This window comes from Notechis scutatus, chromosome 2 (genome assembly GCF_049901735.1).
Source record: "Notechis scutatus isolate UNSWTSFEM ecotype Mainland chromosome 2, rNotScu1.2, whole genome shotgun sequence".
In the NCBI taxonomy this organism is placed as follows: Eukaryota; Metazoa; Chordata; class Lepidosauria; order Squamata; family Elapidae; genus Notechis; species Notechis scutatus.
Window position 1 is genome coordinate 5,856,150 of NC_142010.1, and position 18,346 is coordinate 5,874,495.

Here is an 18,346-nt window from a genome sequence, read left to right on the forward strand (position 1 = left end):
ACCTTTCTCTGGTCTCAGGAAGGAAGGAAGGAAGGAAGGAAGGAAGGGGAAAGGAAGGGAAAATGAATGAGATATGGACCTCTGCCGTCCCTGGGAGCCCCCCTGTAATAACCCTGGGAGGGAAACTGGATGGGGACCGAATGCCCCAAATCGCCCCACCTCCCCAAGGAGCCCCGATGGAGACCAACTGTCTGAATTTGATCTCTCTTGCTCTTGCAGTTCAGGATGGATTCCAGTGTGCGGGCCCCGTCTTCAGATCCAGTCTGGGAATCCTGGGCTGGAAGGTGAATGTGTGAGAGAAGCGGGGATCCTGCTCTGACAGCTCCCCCTGCAGAGGAATTGCCTGCAGCATGAAAGGTGTGGGGGGTGGAGGGTACTTGTGGCAGCTCCTCCCCCTTGCACAGAAGCCCCCTGGGATCCCGGGATCAGGGGATGCCAGAAAATATGGAGAGGGTGCTAGATCATCCATAGCCAAGGGAACCATATAGGGCAGGGGTCTCCAACCTTAGCAACTTTAAGATTTGTGGACTTCAACTCCCAGAATTTCTCAGCCACCTTTGGAGTTTGTTGAGGTAATTCCCCGTTAGGAGAATGAGCGCATACAGGGAGACATATTTGAGAGTAGTGTTGGAATAATACACACAGAGCACACAGATACACTGTACAGTAAATGTAGGTTTTTACTTTCAGAAAGGTTTAAGCAAAGTCCAAAATAGGCAGTCCAAAAGTGATTCACATGTAAATCAGTCAGTTTTTCAATCCAGGGATAATCCAAATATCAAAGTCCAGTGTCAAAAACAGTTCAGTATCAGACTTACATTAAATCCAGTAATATCAGTCACTTAGAAGAAATGGAGCAGCGGTAATACTTTCCAACAGAAGGAAACAGAGATAGAGTCACACACTCTTCTGAGATTAAGACTAAACAACCCAGGTTTCTGGCTCCATTTTATGGCTGTTTGAAAAACCACACCCAATTGCAGTTTTTGCAATCTCTTAAAGACATAGTATTAAAATGTTTATCCTGGTTTTTTATATTTCTAACCCAAATACCTGTTAGGTGACTTATATTCCTAACATTCTCCCCTTTTGGGTAAGACAATATAGACAACCTTACATTCTAAGTCCATAATCTTCACAGCACGCCTTATGCTTTATAGAGCCTTGGGCCTTTGTAAAATGATCTGCTATATTATTTTCTGACATACAGTATTCTAGCTTAATCATTTTACTTTGCACACATTGTCTCACATTTAAATATCTTAAATCTGTGTGTTTTGTTCTTGTTTTAACAGCAATATTTGAAGCCATCTGTATTGCTGATTGGTTATCTTCGTAAATAACAATAGGATATTTTACATCAATTCCCATATCAATTAATAATTGCTTATACAAAACTAAATCTGTACATAGTAAAGATAAACATGAGAATTCAGCCTCCATTGTTGACAAACTTAGATGTTTCTGTCTAATAGATCTCCATCCAATCAATGCTTTTCCCAATAATACAGCAGTGCCCGATGTAGATTTTCGTGTATTTATGTCTGTAGCAAAATTTGCATCAGCATATGCAGTTAAATTCAGTTCATCTTTTGGCTCCAAATAAAATGCATAATGCATTGTCTGTTTCAGATATCTTAACACACGTTTAGCAGCTTGCCAGTGCCTTTCAGTGGGCTCAGGGTTAAATCTTGCTAATTGATTAACACGGTATGCAATATCTGGCCTTGATCAATTACTGAGATAAGATAAACTGCCAATCAAGGACTGATAAATGTTCTTATCAAAAACAGGACTTTGAACATCACTATGGCTAAACTCCTGGCTCATTGGTGTTTTAGCCGGTTTACAAAGTTCCATTTTAAAACTTTTTAGTAATTGGTTAATTTTATCAGCTTGTGAGATCTTGTATCCTCCCCTAGTTCTATCTATCTTTAAACCAAGATAATGTTTGATTTCTCCTGTTTTATCTTAAATTTATTTTCCAATAGTGAAATCATCTCAGTAGCTTCTTGTTCAGTTTTGGTGATTAATGCTATGTCATCAGTAAATAATAACAATAATGACACTATACCATTACTTTCCTTTTTAAACAAACATGGATCAGCCATGCCAGCTACAAAGCCTATTTTAGTTAATTCTTTAACTATACATTGGTTCCATTCATATCCTGATTGCTTCAAACCATAAAGACTCTTTTTCAATTTCCAGCAATTGTTATTATCAGTATTATCATTTTTGAGACCTAAAGTTTTCTTTAAATAGTGTGTTGCAACGGTGCATGCAGATAGGCCGTCTCTACATCCAAATGATTTACAATACATTTCTCCTTAGCTGCCCACACTAATGCCGCTCTTAATGTAGTAGCCTTCAGACTAGGTGCAAACACCTCATCGTAGTCATTTGCTGTCTGATTGAACCCTTGTGCTACTAACCTGGCTTTATGGGTAACAGTCCCATCTACACCTGTCTTCAGTTTATATATCCATTTGCATCCTATGGCATGTTTACCTGGTGGTAACTTAACGTTTTCATATACCTCCAGTGCTTTTAATGATTCCAGTTCCTTATCCATTGCTTTCTGCCAAGCAGCCGGATCCTTAGCAGCATACAGTTTTAGTTCACTATAATTACTTGGAACTGTATTCACTTGGCATACAACACTAGCCTGATATCTACCAGGTGGTCGTGTTACACGGGTTGAACGTCTTGGTAATACAGGGCTTACTGGTGGACTTTCCTGTGCCACCTGCTCCTGTTCTTCTATTTCTTCCTGTGCCTGTTCTCCTACTTCCTCCTGTTCTTCCTCTTTAATGGCTATTTGTTGTTTACTGATATCATCTTTAGGGACTATTTGGGTGTCAATCATAATATCATTGCTGGATTCGGGTTCCAGTTTATCCCATCCAACGTGCTCAAGAAATTTTGCATTAGCACTACAATAAACATGAGCTGTGCCTTGATCCCAGAATCTAAATGATCTATGGTTGGCCTCATAACCCACAAAAAATAACTTCTTAGCTCTATGTTGCCCTTTCAGTCTTACTTGTGAGGGAATATGCACCCAGGCTGGAGCTCCAAATGTGTGTAGGTAATTGTCCCCTTGCAGGTCCAAACAAAGCCCAGAGAGGATCATATCTGAAGGTGCACCTGGACCTTTCTCTGGTTTTAGGTGAGCCTCTGCCGTCCCTGGGAGCCCCCCTGTAATAAACCCTGGGAGGGAAACTGGATGGGGACCGAATGCCCCAAATCGCCCCACCTCCCCAAGGAGCCCCAATGGAGACCAACTGTCTGAATTGGATCTCTCTTGCTCTTGCAGTTCAGGATGGATTCCAGTGTGCGGCCCCGTCTTCAGATCCGGTCTGGGAATCCTGGGCTGGAAGGTGAATGTGTGAGAGAAGCGGGGATCCTGCTCCGACAGCCCCCCCTGCAGAGGAATTGCCTGCAGCATGAAAGGTGTGTGGGGGAGGGTACTTGTGGCAGCTCCTCCCCCTTGCACAGAAGCCCCCTGGGATCCCGGGATCAGGGGATGCCAGAAAATATGGAGAGGGTGCTAGATCATGCATAGCCAAGGGAACCATATAGGGCAGGGGTCTCCAACCTTAGCAACTTTAAGATTTGTCGACTTCAACTCCCAGAATTTCTCAGCCACCTTTGGAGTTGAAGTTCACAAGTCTTAAAAGCTGCTAAGGTTGGAGACCCCCGATAGAGGGTGAGATCTGGCTACAGTGAGTCTTTGGAGTATGTTGGCTGTTGAAAGGTACTTTGTGGGGCAGCTTTGCTGAAACTCTTTGGGGTTCAGCTGTCAAAACTGTCTCTTGTCTGTTTCTTCACAGACCAAGAGGGATCCTTGATTCCTTGGAACTTCTATTTTCTCTTGGAATGGTAAGCAAAGTTGAGTTTGGGGGATAATGTGGGTTCGAGTGAGAATTAGCCAGGATCTGACTCTCTTCTAACCACTGCGGTGGCACAAGTGCTTAGAATGCAGGGTTGCTTATTAAAAGGAATGTTTAAAATATTTAGTTTAAGTATAGAGTTTAATTGACTATTGTGTGGATGTTAGTATGAACATATTATTGTAGTATTTGTTTCTGAAATAGATAATTGGAATGTTATGAGATTTAATGTTTAATTATATATTTAATCATTTTATGGATTTACTATTTTTTTCTCTAAGCTGTATGTACTAAGCAGAATCAGATAGGGAACTAGGTGTTACCTTAAATGTTAATTTAGGGGAGCGATGGAAAGGCATCATACTTCGATTAGTGATTTCAGGAGAAATCTTTTTTTTTTCTACTATAGGGAATGAGATAAATGGATAATTGGGAAAGAATGGACAAAAGATACAAATATGATGATTTAAATTAAGATGAAATAAATAAAATAGAATTAAGAAGTTAAGAAAGCGGGGAGAAGTTATAATGAAGATATAGAATGGTAAATAAGATAGGTAATGGCGAGAGGTAATCCGGGGCCAAGCTACTTTTTAAAAAAGAAGTTTTATTTTTTGTGTTTTGTGTGTGTTATGTTCATTTGAGATTTAATAAAACCTTGGAGGAAAGCGAGAGGAGAATAATTGCAAACAAGACAGAGGGAAATATGAATAGGATGATTAAGTGCAAAGAGAAGTAATGAGAAATCTGCTAAAAGATATTTAAGTGGAAATGGGATATATTAGAATCATATTGTATAAAACAATGTTTTATCTGCCTTGTAAAAATTTATAATGGAAAGAGGTTTAATGTCTACAAGGTTTAATGATGTTTTGTTTGTCTTTAAAAATTAATAAAATTTGTTTCAAAAAAAAAAAAAAGAATGCAGGGTTGCAGACAAATTCTGCTGACTGTCAGCCGTTCAATTCTCATCAGGCTCAAGGTGGACTCAGCCTTCCATCCTTGCCAGGTGGGTAAAATGAGGAGCCAGATTGTTGGGGCCAACAGGCTTAGGGAGGGCTGTAAAAGCCCAGGGAAGCCCTGTAAAAGATTAAGCGCTGTTGCTATCTACTCAATGTGCGACTCTTTGGAAATGTCAGCCTCCATCTTGAACTGCCCATCTCTGATCTGGACAGCTCCTCTTCTCTACTTACACGGCATCAGTGCGCCATATCGGAGCAGGAGGACCTAGAGGAGAAACCAAGCGATGGGTCCACTCGGGGACCATTTACACACACAAACACATACAAACACACACATACAGAGAGCAAGTCTTTGGCACCCCAAGACTGGTCTGACTTTCCTCCTCCCCCAGGGTGACAGCAGTGGCAGGAATAGGTGGGTGCTTCCTTCCCGGGGAGGGCCTGGACAGAGACACCCCCCAACCCCATGCCAGCCGACTCTCTTACCACCGTGCAGAAGCAGAGCTCCAAGCGGGGGCGTCTGGTCCAGTGGCCAGTCCCCACATCGAGGGACCAGGCCCTGTGCCTTCTCCCATGGAGGGGCGGGGGCAGTAGGGAGGACGGGCGGCAGACTGGGGGCACGGGGTTGTGTGTGGCCCCCGAGGCGGCTCTTTCTGGACTTTATCCGGCCGTGTTTTAGCGCAGCGAAGGCAGCAGATCAGAGGGCAGGAAAGAGCGGCGCCCGGTCGCCCGGTCCGTCAGTCACACAGCAACCACCTTCTGTTTGGAAAAGGCCCGGGGCGCACTTGGAGGAGGAGTAGCGGAGTTGGAGGAGGAGTAATGGTAGGCCGGGCTAAGGCTAAGGAGTAGTAAAGGCAAGGGGGAGTCTCTGGAGCACTTCCGCTTCTCTCCTTCGCAGCTCCCGTTGCCGGGCTGGCCGTTGACCGGGCAGGGCTGCCCCGAGGGTGAGGAACCCCGGAGCCAAAGGCGAAGGAAAAGGCTGCGCGGCGCAGAGAGAAAAAATGACAGCGCGCAGATGCCGTTGAGTTCTGGGGCTGCCCCGTTGCCGATCTCGGGACAAGGAGAAACGGAGCTGCGGGCCCTTTTCAAAGTCAGGGTCGAGGACTTACGGCCCCTTGACGACCCCGTCCTCTAGGACAAGGCATTTCTAAGAGCAGAAGGGGGAAAAAAGCCCAGGGAACTCCAGTTTAAAAATGCCCAGAACCGGAACGGCGCACCGTCAAGTAGCCCCCAGTATTAAGCCGGAGGTCCTTTTGCAGAGTCCCCACCCCATCCTGATAAAGAGCGGGACCCCTTGGCCTTCGTTCTTTTTCTTTTTCTTTTAAATATAGTTTATTAATTTTTACAATTAAAACCAGTCACAATACATACACAAATAAGCAAAAGAAAGAAAAAGAAAGAAAAGAGGAGAGGAAGAGAGGGAAAGAATTTTGAGAAAGGAAAGAGAAAGAAAGGGGGAAGAAAGAAAGAAGGAGGTTACAAGGGTAAAAGTATTCTTATTTTAACAGTTTGCAAGATCTTCTTTTGTTTTCATAACCTTAACTTGTGTCATATAACCACACCTGTTTTTAACTTATATTGCTACCTCGTTATTATGGGTTGATACTTTTCTTTTATGCCTTATGATAAATAATTTATCTTTGGTCAATCCAATTATACCAACAATTCCAGCTATGGTAGTATAGTGAAGTGTCTTTGTTTTTTAGCGCCAAAGTCAACGGCAGCCAAAGTCAACGGCGCACGCACCGTCAAGTAGCCCCCAGTATTAAGCCGGAGGTACTTTTGCAGAGTCCCCACCCCATCCTGATAAAGAGCGGGACCCCTTGGCCTTCGTTCTAAGGGTCACGGGAGGTTGCCGGGCTGAGGCTTCAGGAGGTCCTGGAAGGTGGATTTCCAAGGAGGGTGGAAGAAGTTGGGGCGCATCCCCTCCCCCTCCCCTCCAGGGGGCAAAATGGTCTTTCACTCCCAAACTCGTCCTTTGTCCCAGAGTTATCCAGATCGGAGACGTGGAGGTAGTTAAAATGGGGGCGGGGGAGACTTCCAAGAAAATCCCAGAGAAGATCCAGAGAAAGGAAGGGGGTTCGCCTGATTCCTGATCGGTTCTCCTTCCAAGCCCGAAATCTCGCCCAAACTCAGAGCGCCTTCCCGTTGCCAGAGGGGCGTGGGGGAAATGGACCTCCCGAGCAAGCAAAATCCCCCTTGGTCCGGGAAGAAACAGTCAGGAGACGTTTGTGGCAGGTGAAACTCCCCCCCCCGCCCCGAGTTTGGGCAAAGCTGCTCCACAAAGCACCGGGCGCGCTGTGGGGGGAGGGGGATACTCGCACTGGGACGGACGGATAGGAGCCCAGCCCCACCGCCCGTGGCAGCTCCTTCCGCGGGTGGGTTTACCGGATCGCCCCCTCCCTTAGATCTACTGTATTTCCCTTGAGAAATTTAGCTACCACGCACTGATCTCAGTCGCAGGGGGAGGGGTGGGGGGGGGGGACAGCGGGCGGTGTGTGACGTAATCTTTCAACTCTAAAACCGACCACAAGTAGGATACGCCCAAAAGGGACACCCAAGGGGCCGCTCCCACCTACTCCAAGCCCCCTTCACGGGAGGGGCCCCCCTAAAGTAGCAGGCGACCTTCCATTCCTTCGAGGTTCCGGCGCCTTCGGTTGCAAGAGAGGCTGCCGGAGAAGTTGGTGCTTGGCAGCCAAAGAAGCCTCGGTTCTTTCTGCGGGAGTCCAAAGGAAGCGACGTTTCTCCTTTGGGTTTCTCTTTGGTCCCGAGGTTGTTTTGCTAGTCCTCCGCCAGCCAAAACGCACCCCTCAAGCGCGACCCTCCCAAGCTCCGTTTCCGCTGGCGGAGGCACCGCGGGCGAGTCAGTCGCCGTTTCCATCAGGGCCCGCGCGAGCATTGAGTTTGACAGTTCTGGCCAAGGAGTCCTCGGAGCCGCCATCTCAGGCCCGGAGGGGGAGCCATGAGACGGAGGAAGCGGCCGTCAAGACGGAATCGCAGCCCAGGGGCACCTGGGCACCTATTAAGGGCCCGGCCTGGCTGCGAGACACTTGGGCGTTTGATGGCGAGTGGGAGGTGTCGGCTGTGCGGGGAAGAAGAAGCCACGCACAGTGGGGACAGGCCGAGATGCGGCGGAAGAGGAGGGAAGGACGGCCGTCCTTGGCATGCCTTGCCTTCGTCGGGGCAGAAAGGAGGGTGGAGCAGCGGGAGCCTCTGGGCGCCGAAGGCAGCTGAGACTTTTTGAGTAGGAGCCGATGCCGGGGCGTAAGACGTTTTGAGTAGGAGCCGATGCCGGGGCGCGAGACGTTTTGAGTAGGAGCCGATGCCGGGGCGCGAGACGTTTTGAGTAGGAGCCGATGCCGGGGCGTAAGACTTTTTGAGTAGGAGCCGATGCCGGGACGTAAGACTTTTTGTGTGAGAGCCGATGCCGGGGCGTAAGACTTTTTGTGTGAGAGCCGATGGCGGGGCGTAAGACTTTTTGTGTGAGAGCCGATGGCGGGGCGTAAGACTTTTTGAGTAGGAGCCGATGCCGGGGGCGTAAGACTTTTTGAGTAGGAGCCGATGCGGGGCGTAAGACGTTTTGAGTAAAGCCGATGCCGGGGCGTGAGACGTTTTGAGTAGGAGCCGATGCGGGGCGTAAGACGTTTTGAGTAAAGCCGATGCCGGGGCGCGAGACGTTTTGGTAGGAGCCGATGCGGGGCGTGAGACGTTTTGAGTAGGAGCCGATGCGGGGCGTGAGACGTTTTGAGTAGGAGCCGATGCCGGGGCGTGAGACGTTTTGAGTAGGAGCCGATGCGGGGCGCGAGACGTTTTGAGTAGGAGCCGATGCGGGGCGTGAGACGTTTTGAGTAGGAGCCGATGCGGGGCGTGAGACGTTTTGAGTAGGAGCCGATGCGGGGCGTGAGACGTTTTGAGTAGGAGCCGATGCCGGGGCGTGAGACGTTTTGAGTAGGAGCCGATGCGGGGCGTGAGACGTTTTGAGTAGGAGCCGATGCGGGGCGCGAGACGTTTTGAGTAGGAGCCGATGCCGGGGCGTGAGACGTTTTGAGTAGGAGCCGATGCCGGGCGTGAGACGTTTTGAGTAGGAGCCGATGCCGGGGCGTGAGACGTTTTGAGTAGGAGCCGATGCGGGGCGCGAGACGTTTTGAGTAGGAGCCGATGCGGGGCGCGAGACGTTTTGAGTAGGAGCCGATGCGGGGCGCGAGACGTTTTGAGTAGGAGCCGATGCGGGGCGTGAGACGTTTTGAGTAGGAGCCGATGCCGGGGCGTGAGACGTTTTGAGTAGGAGCCGATGCCGGGGCGCGAGACGTTTTGAGTAGGAGCCGATGCCGGGGCGTGAGACGTTTTGAGTAGGAGCCGATGCGGGGCGCGAGACGTTTTGAGTAGGAGCCGATGCGGGGCGCGAGACGTTTTGAGTAGGAGCCGATGCCGGGGCGCGAGACGTTTTGAGTAGGAGCCGATGCGGGGCGCGAGACGTTTTGAGTAGGAGCCGATGCGGGGCGCGAGACGTTTTGAGTAGGAGCCGATGCGGGGCGCGAGACGTTTTGAGTAGGAGCCGATGCGGGGCGCGAGACGTTTTGAGTAGGAGCCGATGCCGGGCGCGAGACGTTTTGAGTAGGAGCCGATGCCGGGGCGCGAGACGTTTTGAGTAGGAGCCGATGCGGGGCGCGAGACGTTTTGAGTAGGAGCCGATGCGGGCGCGAGACGTTTTGAGTAGGAGCCGATGCGGGGCGCGAGACGTTTTGAGTAGGAGCCGATGCGGGGCGTGAGACGTTTTGAGTAGGAGCCGATGCGGGGCGTGAGACGTTTTGAGTAGGAGCCGATGCGGGGCGTGAGACGTTTTGAGTAGGAGCCGATGCGGGGCGTGAGACGTTTTGAGTAGGAGCCGATGCGGGGCGTGAGACGTTTTGAGTAGGAGCCGATGCGGGGCGTGAGACGTTTTGAGTAGGAGCCGATGCCGGGGCGTGAGACGTTTTGAGTAGGAGCCGATGCCGGGGCGTGAGACGTTTTGAGTAGGAGCCGATGCCGGGGCGCGAGACGTTTTGAGTAGGAGCCGATGCCGGGGCGTGAGACGTTTTGAGTAGGAGCCGATGCGGGGCGTGAGACGTTTTGAGTAGGAGCCGATGCCGGGGCGTGAGACGTTTTGAGTAGGAGCCGATGCGGGGCGCGAGACGTTTTGAGTAGGAGCCGATGCGGGGCGTGAGACGTTTTGAGTAGGAGCCGATGCGGGCGTGAGACGTTTTGAGTAGGAGCCGATGCGGGGCGTGAGACGTTTTGAGTAGGAGCCGATGCCGGGGCGTGAGACGTTTTGAGTAGGAGCCGATGCGGGGCGCGAGACGTTTTGAGTAGGAGCCGATGCGGGGCGCGAGACGTTTTGAGTAGGAGCCGATGCCGGGGCGTGAGACGTTTTGAGTAGGAGCCGATGCCGGGGCGTGAGACGTTTTGAGTAGGAGCCGATGCGGGGCGTGAGACGTTTTGAGTAGGAGCCGATGCGGGGCGCGAGACGTTTTGAGTAGGAGCCGATGCGGGGCGCGAGACGTTTTGAGTAGGAGCCGATGCGGGGCGTGAGACGTTTTGAGTAGGAGCCGATGCGGGGCGTGAGACGTTTTGAGTAGGAGCCGATGCCGGGGCGTGAGACGTTTTGAGTAGGAGCCGATGCCGGGGCGCGAGACGTTTTGAGTAGGAGCCGATGCCGGGGCGTGAGACGTTTTGAGTAGGAGCCGATGCGGGGCGCGAGACGTTTTGAGTAGGAGCCGATGCCGGGGCGCGAGACGTTTTGAGTAGGAGCCGATGCCGGGGCGCGAGACGTTTTGAGTAGGAGCCGATGCGGGGCGCGAGACGTTTTGAGTAGGAGCCGATGCGGGGCGCGAGACGTTTTGAGTAGGAGCCGATGCGGGGCGCGAGACGTTTTGAGTAGGAGCCGATGCGGGCGCGAGACGTTTTGAGTAGGAGCCGATGCGGGGCGCGAGACGTTTTGAGTAGGAGCCGATGCCGGGGCGTGAGACGTTTTGAGTAGGAGCCGATGCGGGGCGTGAGACGTTTTGAGTAGGAGCCGATGCGGGGCGCGAGACGTTTTGGTAGGAGCCGATGCGGGGCGCGAGACGTTTTGAGTAGGAGCCGATGCGGGGCGTGAGACGTTTTGAGTAGGAGCCGATGCGGGGCGTGAGACGTTTTGAGTAGGAGCCGATGCGGGGCGTGAGACGTTTTGGTAGGAGCCGATGCGGGGCGTGAGACGTTTTGAGTAGGAGCCGATGCGGGGCGTGAGACGTTTTGAGTAGGAGCCGATGCGGGGCGTGAGACGTTTTGAGTAGGAGCCGATGCCGGGGCGCGAGACTTTGTGTGTGAGAGCGGGAGTATGAGGAAGCTCCTCAACAAGGCTGGCGCGAGTGACACAGGAAGCGATGAGCCATACCCGCGAGGCCTCCCACGGGTTCGGGACTTTCCACCTCAGAAACCGGGCGAGGAGGGGCTTGAGCCTCGGCCATAAATAGAAACCGCTGCGCCATTTCTACCCGAAAAAGCTCACCAGAAGCGCTGGCGCCGCCATTTTTGACGAAAAATCACTTCCGGTGACGTCACCGGAAGTGATTTTTCGTCAAAAAAAGATGGCGGCGCCCAGCTGACGCCGGAACCGGGCCGCGGCGCCCAGCTGACGCCGGAACCGGGCCGCGGCGTCGAAAAGGTTGGGGATCCCTGCTGTAGTTGAGATGCTTTGAAAAGGCTGGGGGGGGGGGAGGTATCAATGCAGAAACCGCAAAATCCACCCCGTCAGTCAGTCAGACCCTACCTTGAACAGCGATCAAGAGAGGTTTTCTCCCGAGTAAGCACCCCTGGCGTAAACCCCCGCGCGTTTTCACGGTTAGCATGGTCAAGCGGACGCTCTCGCAAAACTGTTCGTGCCTGGAAACGGAGCCCAGTCCACGAAGGGTGGGAATTGTGGAAATTTATTTTTCTTTTATTTTTCTTATATGTACCCATTTCATGTATTCATAACTATGTATACACTTATTTATCTTGTAAACAATTGACAAATCAAATAAATAAAAATAAATAAATAAAATAAATGAATAAATCCGAGCGCAATTCTGTCCAACGGTCTCCGGATTGACAGCGAAAGATTCTTTACGAAGGGACAAAACGAACGTGAGGAGAACGGAGGAGAACGTGGCGGCATATGACATCATCGGAGCTGTCACTACACACACACACACAAACATGTACACAAGAAATAACTGGGGTATCTTGGGGAGCCGGGCACCCCCAGATCTCCTCCCGAGCAGCCCTGCAAAGACGCTCCGCAGCCAGCCACGGCAAGACCATTCCCCACCCCCAACCCCCCACTCCCTTTGGCGTAAATAAAGTCGTCAGCCCTGGAGAACCGAGTAACACACGTCCCCTTGCAAAAAGGGGAGACCCAAAACACACGCGCGAGCCCCGGAGCATGCCGCCCCGTCCGTCCATCAGTCCGTCCCCGCCCGTAGTCACCCGCGCCTGTTGCCAGCGGGGTTCTTCCCCCCGCCCCCCCCCGTCGCCTTGGGCGCGCACCGGCTCCTCGAAGGGCAGCTGGCGAGTCTCTCTCCCTTCGGCCGGCAGGTTGACTGTCCTCCGTTCCCCTCTGCTGTTGGTGTTCCAACGGGCGCCCCAATCTTCGGCGGGCCAGATTAAAAACACCAATGGGGCGGGATGTGGAAATGACGACTTACAGCAGTTGCAGCATCCTGGGGAAAATTCAGAGAACTGAAAGTGGACTCAAATTTATGAGGGTTGTGGCATCCTGGGGTGGTGGGATGGCCTTTTGTGAGCAGGCGATGTTAAGCTTTTCCAGGTTTCACAGAGATAAATGGGAAGAAAGGCTCCTTGGACAGTTGGCAGCTCGTTGGACAGTTGGATCGTTGGACAGTTGGCAGCCGAAAAGGCCTTGGGTTTACCGCCAGGCCCAAAGGAGGGAACGGGGCACCTGTGTGTGGTGGCTGCAGTGGTTCTTAGGCCAGCTCCTCTTCTCCACTTACACGGCATCAGTGCGCCGTATCGGAGCAGGAGGACCTAGAGGAGAAACCAAGCGATGGGTCCACTCAGGGACCGTTTACACACACAAACACACACAAACACACACGCGCACAGAGCAAGTCTTTGGCACCCCAAGACTGGCCTGACTTTCCTTCTCCCCCAGGGTGACAGCAGTGGCAGGAATAGGTAGGTGCTTCCTTCCCGGGGAGGGCCTGGACAGAGACACCCCCACCCCCATGCCAGCCTACTCTCTTACCACCGTGCAGAAGCAGAGCTCCAAGCGGGGGCCGTCTGGTCCAGTGGCCAGTCCCCACATCGAGGGACCAGGGCCTGTGCCTTCTGCCATGGGGGGGGCGGGGGCAGTAGGAGGACGGGCGGCGGACTGGGGGCACGGGGTTGTGTGCGGCCCCCGAGGCGGCTCTTTCTGGACTTTATCCGGCCGTGTTTTAGCGCAGCGAAGGCAGCAGATCAGAGGGCAGGAAAGAGCGGCGCCCGGTTCGTCCCTCACACAGCATCATGTCCCTCAGACATCATTTTTTTCACAGCCAAACAGATAGAAATACGGCCAGATTTCTCCAATTTGCCGGAAAAACGGCTAGATGGCAACCCTGCCGTCGAGGGGACTAGAGGTAGAGTTGGTAAAGACAGGAAGTAGGCGTGACGACTGAATTGCAGCCCTGTTTAAACGGATGCGTCCGTGGCTTTGAGACATTTGCATGTTTGCTGGCGATACAGACGTTTTGGTTTCCTGGAGAAGAAGCTATGTCGAGTGGTAAGATGCCAAGATGCAGCGCGAGAGGAGGGAAGGACTGCCGTCCTTGGGTGGCACAGCGGGAGCCTCTAGGCTCAGTCAGGGAGTGAGGGGGGCATTAACTGCTTCATATGTCCCGTGGTGGGACTTGTTCACGAGATGGCACTGAGCGCAGGCAAGGGGGATTCACGTCTTCGTGTGTCCGGAGGGACTTTTGGCATCTTGGATGGATCGACTGCCTCATAATCCTTCCTCCGTTCCTTGTTGCAGTACCAAGGCGACTGGAGGCGACCCTCCTTCTGGCTCTCCGACCAGCCCCCCGTCCCGGATTCGGAGGTCAGTTTGGGAGATGACCCAGGACTTCTTGGGCCTTTCCCTTTCTTGGTTCCCCTCCCTCAGGGTTTGAAGGGGGCGGGGGAGGATCTCCTGGGAGGCGGGAAGGAGATTCTCTGGCTGCAAAGAGAGCCAGGGGGAGAGGAGGGTTGGGATTACGGCTTGGAGGGGGGCTCGACCAGCACGTTCCCGCATTGCCTCCAAAAGCACCGCGCTTCCTTTACGCGCATCCACCTGCTTTGGCCTAAAGAAGTCAAAGGAAATCTCTTGGGAAAGGTTGGACCGTCTTGAGGGGCGCGCGGGTCTCTTCGCGCGTCTGTATCGGGGCGTGTTTTCATCTCGGGCCCATTTATTTATTTTTATTTTATTTATTTGATTTGCCAATTGTTTACAAGATAAGTATAAGTGTATACATAGTTGTGAATACATGAAATGGGTACATATAAGAAAAATAAAAAGAAGAATAAGAGAAACAATAGGACAGGGACGGTAGGCACGTTGGTGCGCTTATGCACGCCCCCTACAGACCTCTTAGGAAAGGGGTGAGGTCAATAGTAGACAGTCTAAGGTTAAAGTTTTTGGGGTTTGGGGAAGAAACTACAGAGTCGGGTAGAGTATTCCACACATTGACCACTCTATTGCTGAAGTCGTATTTCCTGCAATCAAGTTTGGTGCAGTTAACATTGAGTTTGTATCTATTGTGTGCTCTTGTGTTGTTATGGTTGAAGCTGAAGTATTCATTGACAGGTAGGACATTGCAATGTATGATTTTATATACCATGCTTAAATCAGACCGAAGACGGCGTAATTCAAGGTTTTCTAGTTCTAGAATTTCAAGTCTGGTGGCATAAGGTATTCTACAACGAGTGGAGGAGTGGAGAACTCTTCTTGTGAAATATTTCTGGACTTTCTCAATTGTGCTAATATCAGATATGTAATGTGGGTTCCAGACTGATGAACTGTATTCGAGTATTGGTCTAGCAAATGTTTTGTATGCTCTGGTTAGTAGTGTGATATTACCAGAGAAAAAGCTACGTAGGATTAGGTTAACAACTCTTAATGCCTTTTTGGCTATGTAGTTGCAGTGGGCTCTAGCACTTAGATCATTAGAGGTGAGTATTCCAAGGTCCTTTACAGAGCTTGGGTCATCAACATGTACACTTGTCCCCTTGCAGGTCCAAACGAAGCTCTGCAGGGTCAACTGGGCCTTTCTCTGGTCTCAGGTGAGTCTCTGCCGTCCCTGCGTTTGTCCAGGCACCAGTCCTCAGTAAGGACTCAGGGAGGGGAGCTGGATGGGGTCCGAATGCCCCCAACACCCGGCCCTCCCGGAGCCCCGATGGCGACCACCTGACTGAAGTGATCTCTGTCGCTCTTGCAGCTCAGGATGGATTCCAATGTGCGGCCGGTCTTCAGATCCAGTTTGGCAATCCTGGGATCGGAGGTGAGTGTGGGAGAGAAGCGGGGATCCTGCTCTGACAGCCCCTCCCCGCGGAGAGGAATTGCCTGCAGCGTGAACGGGGTGGGGTGGGGTGGGGACGGTCTCGGTGGCAGCTCTTCCTCCTTGCGGAAGCCACCCTGGGATCCTGGGATCGGGGTGCCAGAAACTACGGAAAGAGCGCTAGATCATCCAAGGGAACGATCAAGGGGATTCCAAAGGAGATCTGTTTCCAGGGAGTCTTTGGGGAATATGGGCTGTCAAGGGAAGGTGCTTTGTGGGGCAGCTTTGCTCAAAGTCTTTGGGGTTCAGCTGTCACGACGGTCTCACCGCTGTTTCTTCACAGGTGCAGGGCGATCTTGGCTTCCTCGGAACGGGAACTTCAGCGTTCTCTGGCACAGGTAAGCACGTCTGAGTTCGGGAGATACAGGTGGATTGGCTTGAGAGCCGGCCAGGATTCAGGTCAAACCTGACTCCTTTCAGTGGGTCTCCTCGATGCGCGCGCGCCTCTTTCGAAGCGTAGCCCTCCATCCTGATCTGGGCCGCTGAGGAACATTTGCCTCCCTGTAAGGTTGGGAGGGGATCCGTCCCAGATCCTGCCTTGGGAATCCCCCTCCAGGACCCCCCTCCCCGAATAGGATCCACAGCTCAGCATCCTCTCCCGGTCCTCGGTCGCAGAGTACCCGACGCTGCTGCTTTGGGCCGATTCGGATAAGATTTCCTACTTAAAAAGCACAAAGTGACCCGTGGCAAGCCCCGATATTCGATGGAGAGATGGGGGCATTTTACACCCGGTTTCTCCTCGGTGTCTCCCAGTGTCTCCTCTTTATTGTTTCAGGCGGATCCCGAGAGGCAGCCTATTTTATTCTGCTCTTTGGCTGTTCACCGCTTGGTGGTAAGTTCTTCTCAGCCTTGAGATACGTCTGTTTGCAGCAGAATTATCCACCCCACCGTCGCCCAACCCTCCTCTCCCCCCACCCACCCACCTGCCCCGTCCTTGTGGCTTCTTCTGGAGGCGACAAGACGTTGTTCCCGAGAACAGCACGAAGGGCCCAGGGAAGGGCCCAGGTTCCCCATGAAAACACGCAGAGGCCAGTCGGATTGTTTCCATGTCCTTTTATTCAAAAGAAGACATGAACCATATTCGCGGTTAAATGAAGGAGGCTTGGAGTTTAAGACACGCGTCTCACGCTGCTTTCTTCTTCCCTTGCATCCCAAGGAGAATTCCAGGAGGCCTCCATCTTTCTTCTGCCTTCCATAGAAGATGCCCCAACTTGGTTGGTAAGTCCCTTCCCACCCCAAAGACTGGCCCTCAGATGCCTCTCTTCCCACCATTCAAGGATTGGGGGAGAACGAAGTCAAGGACCCCAACGGCCAGGCCCTTCTCTCGGCTCTTTCACGCTGCCGTGGGGGCCTAGCGTGGAGCCAATGGAAAGCAACTTTGGGACCTTTCGTGGGGAATTCCTCGTCTCCGGTCCAGGGCTGCACCCCACTCACAACCTAACCTGTATGCCAAAGAGGACATACGATACCCCCAAGGAAACCCTCCCCCTTCTAACAACGCCTCTCCCACCTTGAATTCTAGGGAATCTCACAGAGTTGCATGGCCAGATCCAGCTGGTGGCTAACTAGGTTTTGGCCACGAAAAAAGGGAATGGCAACTTAGAGCAGTTGCAGCATCCTACATTTATTATTTTCTAAAATTCTACATATTTCATTATTGTATTTTATTGTCTAACCATTGATATAAAAGAAGCCAAATTTTATAAAATTGTTTAGCCTCTTGTTCTCTAATTTCAAATGTCAATCCGCCCTGCTTGCCCCTCCAGCTGAGACCCCCCAGCTTTCTTGCTTAGCACTGGAGACGCTCCAGCCGCGCTGCCAGCCGAGCCGTCGAAGACTACTCGGTTCTTGGGCCCCTTCAGCTCGCTTCTCCTGCGGCTCCTCTGCCGCCTTTCTCGGGCGCTTTGGCCGCTCCTCGCCCGCTGCTCTCCCGCCCCCTCCCCAAGCACGAAGCGCCCCTCTCCTCCCGCCCTCAAAGACAGACAGCCCGGCTCTCCCCTTCTACTCGCCCGCCCCGCTTCCTTGGCCCGGACCAGCCACTGCCCCCTCCAGGGACCCCGAAATCCTCGTCCCCTCCTCCCCCAAGACCCCTCGCCGCTCCTCTCTGAGGGGAGCCGGAGCTCTCAGCCCTCCCCCCGCGCTCTTTCTCAGCGCCTGTCTGGGTAAAAGCAGACCGAGGAGGCCGCCTCCTCCTCCCTCCCTCCACCTCCGCCATAGCAACCCTCAGGAAAGGCCGCCCCCCTCCCCGCGAGGCGAGGGCGGGTGGCTGTAGGGGCGCCCTCCGCCCCGGCTCTCTCCTTCCGGTCACCTGCGCTTGGCGCTCCGGCTGGGAAGGGGACGAAGCGCCGGGCTCCTCGCGCGCCCAGCCGCCTCCTCCCCCCCCGCCCGGCGAGGGCGCGAAGGCCCGGAGGGGGCGCGGGTGTGGCGGACCTCCCCCCACCTCTCCTCGGGCAGCACCTGCCGGGGCTCCTCCGCGCCGAAAAGCCTCCCCTCCCCTCAGCGCCAGGCGGGCTCCCCCTCCCCAAAGTTGCCAGAATTCCCAAGTTCGGCGGAGGGGCGGCCGCCTCCAACTCCGGGACGCGCCCTCGGGAGTCTGGAGCGGCGGAGGGAGCAGCGTCCCGGGTCGCCAGCCGTCCGGAGGCCCGCTACCTGAGAAAGACCGGCCCGCTTTAGAGCCGCTTCTCCCTCAGCAGCGACGGCGGGAGAAAGACGCCCTGTTTACTCCGGGGAGGGGGGGAGGGGGCTGTTCTAGGCCAAGGAGCTCGTGGGCGGCGAGGCGACGGCGGGCCGCGGGGGTCCCTTATGTCCCCCTCACTCGAATGAGGCAGCCTCACCTCAGGACGAAAGGACGCCACGGCTGGGTTGGCCTCTGGCGGGGTCCAGGCGGCTCAGGGGGAAG

At 53.0% G+C, this 18,346-nt stretch overlaps 1 protein-coding gene across 2 annotated transcripts; it reads left to right on the top strand.

Moving 5' to 3' along the window:
* Positions 1-3,347: 3,347 nt before the first annotated feature.
* Positions 3,348-17,061, top strand: LOC148131652 (uncharacterized). 2 transcript variants are annotated; one of them, XM_087953343.1, is made up of 8 exons: positions 3,348-3,456; positions 13,887-13,952; positions 15,125-15,172; positions 15,328-15,390; positions 15,731-15,785; positions 16,223-16,279; positions 16,604-16,665; positions 16,970-17,061. In XM_087953343.1, the coding sequence occupies exons 1-8, from the start codon at positions 3,450-3,452 to the stop codon at positions 17,014-17,016; spliced, it is 405 nt and encodes a 134-aa protein (XP_087809469.1). In that variant the 5' UTR covers positions 3,348-3,449; the 3' UTR covers positions 17,017-17,061. The 2 variants fall into 2 exon arrangements, with proteins under 2 accessions (XP_087809469.1, XP_087809470.1); XM_087953344.1 differs by lacking the exon at positions 3,348-3,456 and adding an exon at positions 6,634-7,096.
* Positions 17,062-18,346: the final 1,285 nt, after the last annotated feature.